This window comes from Manis javanica, chromosome 15 (genome assembly GCF_040802235.1).
Source record: "Manis javanica isolate MJ-LG chromosome 15, MJ_LKY, whole genome shotgun sequence".
NCBI lineage: Eukaryota > Metazoa > Chordata > Mammalia > Pholidota > Manidae > Manis > Manis javanica.
Window position 1 is genome coordinate 13,455,584 of NC_133170.1, and position 8,826 is coordinate 13,464,409.

At 38.9% G+C, this 8,826-nt stretch overlaps 1 protein-coding gene across 4 annotated transcripts in view; it reads left to right on the plus strand.

The window, feature by feature from the left end:
• ST8SIA1 (ST8 alpha-N-acetyl-neuraminide alpha-2,8-sialyltransferase 1) overlaps positions 1–8,262 on the plus strand; it is a 129,135-nt gene extending 120,873 nt beyond the window's left edge. For all 4 annotated transcript variants that reach the window (XM_037020306.2, XM_037020307.2, XM_037020308.2 and 1 more), the window contains one exon: positions 309–8,262. In XM_037020306.2, the coding sequence (XP_036876201.1) occupies positions 309–795 (487 nt within the window). In that variant the 3' untranslated portion in view covers positions 796–8,262. The remainder of the gene's footprint in view (positions 1–308) is intronic.
• The last annotated feature ends 564 nt before the right edge of the window (positions 8,263–8,826 follow it).

Below are 8,826 nucleotides of genomic sequence, written 5' to 3' on the forward strand. Positions count from 1 at the left end.
GAGTATTAAGCCATTTGTACATTCTAAGAAAATAAATTCTGGAAGAAAGCAAAATGAACAATGCATTTTAGTTCAGAGAGAATTCCATTAAGTGTTGAGCTGAGTTTAAGATGCTGAAGGAGGGGGAAAGCCAGGCTACTTGATGAGAGATAATGGGTAAGTTCAAGAAGGACATTAAAGAGAAGTGAAGTGTTTTTGTTTTTCACTGAAATGATGTAAGCTATCAGGGTCATCAGAAGAACAGCAGAGTAGATTTTGATGAGGTTCTTTTCTCCAGGTTTAATTGAGCCTCTTATCCTGTTCAATAGGTTTCAGAACCTGCTGTGGTCCAGGAAGACATTTGTGGACAACATGAAAATCTATAACCACAGTTACATCTACATGCCCGCCTTTTCTATGAAGACAGGAACAGAACCATCCCTCCGGGTTTACTATACACTGTCAGATGTCGGTGCCAATCAAACAGTGCTCTTTGCCAACCCCAACTTTCTGCGTAGCATTGGAAAGTTCTGGAAAAGTAGGGGAATCCATGCCAAGCGCCTGTCCACAGGACTCTTCCTGGTGAGTGCAGCCCTGGGCCTCTGTGAAGAGGTGTCCATCTATGGCTTCTGGCCCTTCTCTGTGAATATGCATGACCAGCCCCTCAGCCACCATTACTATGATAACGTCTTGCCCTTTTCTGGCTTCCATGCCATGCCAGAGGAATTCCTCCAGCTCTGGTATCTTCATAAAATCGGTGCGCTGAGAATGCAGCTAGACCCGTGTGAGGGCACCTCACTCCAGCCCACTTCCTAGGGACCACGGAGAAAGAAAGAACTGAGCCGGGGCATTTTTGTTAGGTTTTCTACATGACTCCAAAAGGAAATGGTCAAGTCATTTCATGTATTTGCATGGACCACTTGGAAAACGGAAACAATGAAAACCCAAGGAGAATTCTACTTTTAATGTTAGCTTGGAGGACAAATAAGAAATGCACGTCCTGTGAAATATTTTATAGCACATGTGGATTTGCAACGAGTAACACACGGATGAAGTGATGTTGGCAAAGCACATTGACATGATTTAAATCTAGAAGGTACAGTTCACGGACAAGTTGGACCTCTGGTGGAAGCTGAGAAATTAATCAAGGTGGAAAAAATGAAATGCCAGGCCAAAGTGTTACTGATTATCAATACAAACTGGCTTCATAAAAAAACCTGTCTTACTAAGAGTGACATTAGAACCATAGGGTTTTAAAAATTATTATCGATTTTTGCCCTATTTAGGGGCAGTGAGTTGGGTGATGGGTAGATTAAAAATTCCCTTATTGAATAATAAGGATACAAAACACTGCAATTGATTATTGTGATTTGTTAAACCAAGTCTATGTTAACTAAAGTCCCCCTCTATTTAAAAAATGTTAAATAAGAATTGCCTCCTCCCCTTTCGTCAAGTCTACTTAGACAATGTGAAGTATTGTTGAATTTAGACTGTGTTGATTCATAGTCTAGATAACATGAGCCACTTTTCCTCCTCCTCAGAATTTCGGGCATAAACCAAATTTTAAGTCTGCATTATGTAAGACTATTTGCATCATCATTATTATTTTAGTGCAAAAAAAGTACAAATGTCAGTGCAAATTTATTTATTTACAAATTAGCAAAGCTGTCTTCATAATTTAATGTTCAGAGATGAAGTAAAGCACAGTGAAATAAAGGTTTAGGTTCTGGATGACAGACCAGAAGACACATCCCCGTTCTATCTACCAAGGTATATTCACTCCAAGATAAAGCATATGCATCCACACATATAAGCAAGCATATGCTCATGCACACACCCACACATATATGTACACACAGGTAAACAAAGCTCATTCCCATGCAGCTACGAAAGCCGAATCCACATATCCTGGCATGGCAAAGATCTATAACCCGTGTTGGAGAGCTTCAAATGTGCTACCCGCTACAGCTTGATACAAGACAGCCAGCTTATTGGTTGCTGCTCACAATGCTCAAACCAGCATGAGTTGCGAACTTCACCCCCATAGGCTTACCCAAAATGAGCAGAATTGTTTTATTTATTTTAACTCACCCCAACATCTCACGAATGGACCTGTGTTGAGCATGGTCACACAAGTAAAGGGATGTGAATTACTAGTTATTCTCTCGATAGCAGGTAAGACTACTTAGGAAGCTTGTTACATCAGCTTTGACATGCTGCAAACCAACTCTACTGGCAAGATTACAAGCAGCCAAATATGTTTATATATAAGAGAAAGGTGAAGGAAGCTTCTCATTGTCTTTTTGCTTTGGAATGCCTTAATCTGAAAGATGACACTAGAAATCACTAAGTGTGATGAAAATGTAGGTAAACAATGTCAAGAAGTTCTACTCCATGTGTAATGGTAGAAACTTGGTATACCATATTTAAACAGGTGGCAGTTTTTGGTATGTTCACTTAAAAGAGAGACAATAAAGCACTGGGAGAATTCACCATTGTTAATAGGGCAGTTTCTAAATAGCATTGAACATTGAAGTTACTATAGAAATAAACAGTTGAAATATGACTGGTTGACATAACACAGATTATACTGGTACTTAGAAAGTTAAGAATTTGAGAGGATCAATTCTGTGCAGTTCTGATTTGCTATTTTGATCTTAAATGGCAGCAGAAATGGAATGAGAATGTACTGTGAGCCATGCTCCATATTCGCTATATGTGCAACCCTGAATATATTTACTCTAGAGTTATTATTTAATAATTACATTAAAAAGGAATACATTTTTACCTACACAGTTCATCAAAAATGTGAAGGGCTAAGGAAAAACTCATATAAACATTAATAAAATATGTGTGACTCACATTAGTGCTTTAATTGTTAAAATTGTTAAAACATAACTTACAATCTCCATAAAGCCCTTGCATCAGAGTTCTAGTGAAAATGTGCTCTGAGAATTTTATATCTTCTTAGGATGTATATTTTACATTCTTCTTAGGATCCTGGGATAGATTTATGCAGTTGGTTTGTGCAGTGTTTAGTCTATAAATTTGTGGCTTCTGAAAGGCAACACAGAAATGGCCCAAACTGATACATTTAATGAGTTAGAACACTGCTTCTCAACATGGAGGTGGGGAAATTCTCCTGTCTGATGACATTTGGTGATGTCTGGAGACATTCTTGATTGTCATGATTTGGAGTGGACAGAGGCCAGGGATTCTGCTAAACAGTACACCCTGTTAAACAGAGGACATCCTGTTCACCACCCACAGCAGCAAAGACTTACCCAGGCTAAAATGTCAGTAGTACCAAGACAGAGAATCCCTGGATTAGACCAAAATGATGTCTAGACTCTTCCATATTGTCTTTAGTTAAGTACACATGTTCATGCTCATGTCATTCAAAGTATGACTACAATTTAATAATTGTTTTCTTAGAGTAGATTACAGCTGACACTTTTTTATAGTGACAACTCATATACCCATACGTAGTCCCTTTCTGTGGTTAGGTAGATGCATCTAAGCCTAGGAGTGGGAGGGGTTTGCTTGTGTGTGTGTGTGTGTGTGTGTGTGTGTGTGTTTTGTGTGTGCGTAGCATAAAATTTTGCATATGTATCCTCATTGATACATGTGTTTTTAAGTGAGGCTCTCTCTAGAATTATCTTACAAAATACTCTGAAATACTCTATCACTATTAAGGAGTTGAATTCTTAACACTTATTATTTTATTTTGTTTATCTGAAGTTCAGACCCTTCAGAATCGGGCCCCATATTTTGCCAAATTTGCTGAATTACATTTTAATATTGCTGACCCTTAAGATTAGTTCAGAAGACACTCAGGCTATGGTAGACACATTTAATTAAAAAAATATTTCAACGCTTGCAATGCATCTGTCGAGAGCAAGCACATCACCCTCCAAAATCAGCCTAATTTTTAAATCATTTTTTAGTGACAAAAATTAGGTTGACCCATGAGGGCAAAAGAGGAGGGGGTGAAGAAACTGGAAATGGGTATCTGGTGCAACTTTTTTTTATTAGCTCCACTTTGAGAATTTCATTGCTGCCAAGGATGGTGAACAAGGATGTCCTCTGTTTAATTTTGACTACACTTCAGTAAAATTAAGATGGGTGACGGATGAAGTCATTCCATAAGAAAGAAAAGTAATTTCTAAATGAAAGAGTTTTGTATGGAAGAGGACACTGGATATATATCCTTTATAGAGAGCATCTGGCCAACAGTATATATAATGCTGTGCATCTCAGCTGCAATTAACACAGCAAGTCAAGGAGTGCTCCCTGGATTTTGTTTCTGTATTGTTCATTTTTTAGCTATTTAAACAAGGGCAAATGATTCAAATGATCTAAAATGGCAGATGATCAGATAATACCTTGGTTTGGCTTTGTGATGTGTGTACCCTTCTTATAGCTAAAAACTTGGTTTAGGTTAAATATAATGTGCCTAAGTAATGGGCAGCATGGCTAAAAAAATCCACATGGGAAGTAGCAAGAGATCCCAGGATTCTGAATCTGCTAAAATTTTCTTAGATTATTCAAAAGCTTTATGAGAGTGTAATAGATGGTTCCAAGTGGAAACAATATCAAAAAAATTTCTTCTTATCAGCAACTATGATAATTTTGTATTCTTGTTATATTTCTTTTTTTGGAAAAAGCCATCTGTAGTTTTCATTTCTGTTTAAAAATGATTTTGTGAAATTTAATTGACAAATCTTTGTCAGAAGGGACCTAAGAGGAAAAAATTACACAGTCCACTCAAAACTTTAAGAATTCTTATTGTGCTGTATAAACTTTCCCACCAGGACCAGGTAATATCTGCTCTGTTTTTAGAGTTGCAAAGATCACGATCTTTAAGAACTTTGTGGGAACTTGAGAAAAAGTATATAGAGGAATGGGGCCTGAGAGCAGTACTGTGCTTTACTCTGCTTTTATTTCTTTATCTTCCCAGTGTAGAGCTCGACTCTCAGATTACAGGACTTTGGGTGGACACACATCAGGGATGGAAGTGGATAAACAACTCCGAGTCACTAGCACCTTAGGTTAAGCCCTAACAAGGTCAGCAGGAACCATAACCAAATATGACGAGTGATTTCAGCAACTCCCATCTCTTGTGTGCTAGGGGCAGGATGAGGCAAGCAGACAGGAGGAAGCGGCCCCACTTCCCAAGGTGTCGGTATGCAGAGTCAGAGATGCCTTTTCCCTTGACCTTGGCTTTCCGGCACTATCTCTGTCCACTACCAAGGAAGCTCACCTGGCGCTGGGGTCGAGCTAGCGGCCTTGTGGCTAGAGAGAGTGGGTGTGGAAATTTGCTGAGAAGCTTAAAATTTTACACTGCCTTAAACATTTTTTTTTCTTCTTAACGGGTGCTCTCCAAATTTAGGTGTCCTGTGACAGAATTCTGGACACCCTGACCTAATTATGTCCCTGCTGGCAATAATTAAAAATGGGGCTTTTTCCTGACTCAGATGGATTTTTCTGAGTCCTTAAAGCTAGGAAGATATAAAATATTCCACCGGTTCCCTTATAGCCCCTTTAAAGCCCTGGAGATCACTTAGGAAGAGGGATCCGGAAGCCTGGAGTGTCTGTTGAAAACTCCTAACTATGAGGCCACAATATTTAGGTTGTGCACTATAAAATTACTACTATGTAAGTGGGAGGAGACTTACCTGAATCTACAACTGCCTTTTCTCCTTCTATCAGATGGAAATGGATACTGTTGGCTTTGCCCTCAGCCTGGGCTTGTCATTTGGATTTTTTACATAGATCCTAGAGGTTGGAAACGGAAACGAGTCCATGAATGGAAAGCCTGTCCAAACATTACCTCTGCTCATTTCAATAAGGAAAAACATGCTTCTGTTTTCTTTCTCTGATTTTCTTCTTTCCAGTGCCAGCATTTCTGATTTCTTCTATCTCCTAACAAATAAGGAACAAGTAACTTACTATAAATTGATTGACAATGCATGTGAGATAACCGAAGCCCACGGCTGTATCTTTTTTAAAATACAAAGGAAGAATTTATATTTTGTTTACGGTCACTCATTTACCTACCTCCTCTGTGTTTTTATTGATCTCTATTTTATGCTAAAATCCTTTCTAATTTTGCTTTCCTGTGAAAGCTGTGGGATATAATCAATGATGCAAAGCTGTCTGGGAGTTTTATGGAATAGTATCCAAATATATTGATCATGTCCCTTTTGTTCCTATGTAATTAGATTTTCTCCAGATACTTGTCATAGTACGACATCTGACATGTCATTTTCATTTAAAAGTCGTTGTATTTTCACACGGTACCAATAAACAGCTTAATAGATGTGATTTTATCTAGGGCAGAGACCTCGGGAGTAAGATATGTGTGTTTTTCTCCGCACAGTAAGAAAAGTGGAGAATTGTAATAGAAAACGGTTTAACCAACATAAAAAAGAGAGAGAGAAAATCAGGGTCTTAGTTGTGAAGGGCTGTCGGGAGGGGTCTGAGGATGCAGCTAAGCAGAGAGCATAGGCTGTTTTCCTTGCCTGCAGTTCCAAGAATAGAACCTTTTCAAAACATTTTAAAGGAAATGTATGGTCATGTAGTTGTGGCTCACAAAGAAAAGGCAAGGAAGGAAGCAGTGTGGGGGCCAGGCTGTGAGACACCGAGGGGAAAAAAATCAGAAGCTTGACAACTGCGTGGACCTGCACGGTCCACACGCGTCGCCCTCTCTGCCCCTCTCCAAGTTGTGCTTTTGTCTCTGCCTGAGCCCAGATATGCACACACTCCCACGTCCACTTTTACACATACTTCCAAAATAAGATGATTTAGATTTCCTTACACCAGGAGGCAACCACAGTCAGAAGTGTCACTTGAACTTGACCCTTTGAGCCATGGTCACCACATGCTATGCATGGTGAGAGCTAGGAAGCTTTAGTCCCCTGCTCACAGTGACTTCAGTGACAGGCTTTTATTAAGCAGACTAAGGTATGTTTTCTCCCCCCGTGTTCTAGTGTGAACACACACATGCGTGCGCACAGACTCCTTGCATTATTTATACCCACTGAAAGGAGAAAGACGGCTGAGCAGGTAGAGGGTCGCAAAGGGTGCCTTAACTTTTCCTGGCTCGGCTCCCACTTCTTATGCATTTCCTTCATGTAGCCCTGTCATTTTAGAGGTGTGACCATGCCTGTTCCAAGCTGTATCTTTATCATCAGCAAGAATTCTTATAAATGTAGTAAATGTGACTATTTTGTATAAACGCACAATAGTAGATAGGCCTTGGAGACCTCTGATAACAGAATGTAAATATCCTTTGTTGAAGTAGTAGAACCTTCCCACAGGGAGCAGCTAAGGTTAGCGGCAGGAGGATGCCGAGATTGAACATGTTTGTTTCTCCAGTGAATTCTAGAATTCATGGAAGCAAGGAGATGATTTTGTTTCTGTTTCTTATTCATTGTTAAGCATTGATCCTTTGGGGTTTCTTGTTAGTAGGGTACTATAGACATCCCTCCTATAATATACTGAATTCACAATTTGAGAGGATTGGTGGCCCTGGGGCTACCTCAGAGTCAGAGACACTAGAAGGAAGGGGAGAGAACAGACTAGAACAGGTCCATTGAAACGCTTGCCTAGGATTTAAAAAGAATCAGCAACATTACTAGAGCTCTAGTTACCATACAGCACAACTGGTCTGAAAAGCTTTGAGAAAGAAAGTTGCTCTTTGATTTATTTAACTTGATTCCTGCACATTATGTATTACTTCATGTGGTGCAAGCTGTTTTTTTAAGAGCAAATTTGCAAAGGCTGGAGGTAAGAGGTGAATAGGAAACCTCAAATACTCTTCCTTATATAGTACTGACTACCAGCGCATGGATGCAATAATTCTGATAAAGATTTTTAGATTAGACTATAAAATTGAAACCACCTTTGAAATGTACATGGGATTACTTCTTCCTCATAAAGTCAAACTCCACTGGCAAGAGGGAAAATCAATGCTCTTCATTTCCTTCTTTAAATTTCATATAAAATGTAGCAGGTAAAAAAAAAATCCAATTGGTTCTTTTTATAGTGTGACTTCAAAAAAACTCTATCTCTGTTGGGAACTGCTGAGTTGTTTCTTTCCACAGACTCTAACCGCAATGTCCTAGGAGGAGGTTTGCTGTAAAAACATGTCTTTTTCTTTAGTGTGTTCATTGTAATTATGCCTGGTAGTGAGAAGGTTCCGTAAGTCTCAATTTCTCTACCTCCCTTACTTGGAGAATATTTGGAAATGTACCCTGTGAATAAATGATTTTTTTTATAGCTTGTCAAGTCTTTTTGTTTCCCAGAAGCAGATGGGTAATTATATTCCTTTTCTATTCCTCTATTTTGTATCCATATCCCCCACACCGATTTTTTTTTCTTCCAGATGAAAATTCATACTGCTTAGGGAGAAAATTATTTTAGAAATACAGAATTATAAATGCTATGAATAGAATATAACAACACGATTGGTGCCTCTTATGCGAGTGAAAGGCATTATCTATTGGACAAAGTAAAGTAGAAAGAAAATCAAGTGTTTATTTAATATGATATATGCACACAAGCATGCTTTTTCAGCAATACGATTTGCCTTTATACAATGGGTCCGTGTCAGCATGTGTGTCCTAAAGAGACTTTAATACATCTCTTACAAGATTTAAAATACTTAGATTCCCTCCCGTTCATATGAGTGACTTTGACAAGGTCAAGTGCGCCTTCTCGTCTGAATTATTCAGATAATTGCTTCAAAGTCCCATTTCCCTGGGGCTCTGGTGGCCTAGTTCTGGAAAGGACATCAGGAAAAGTGACCTTGTTCTATCCTTTATCATATATTTCTCCTCAGAA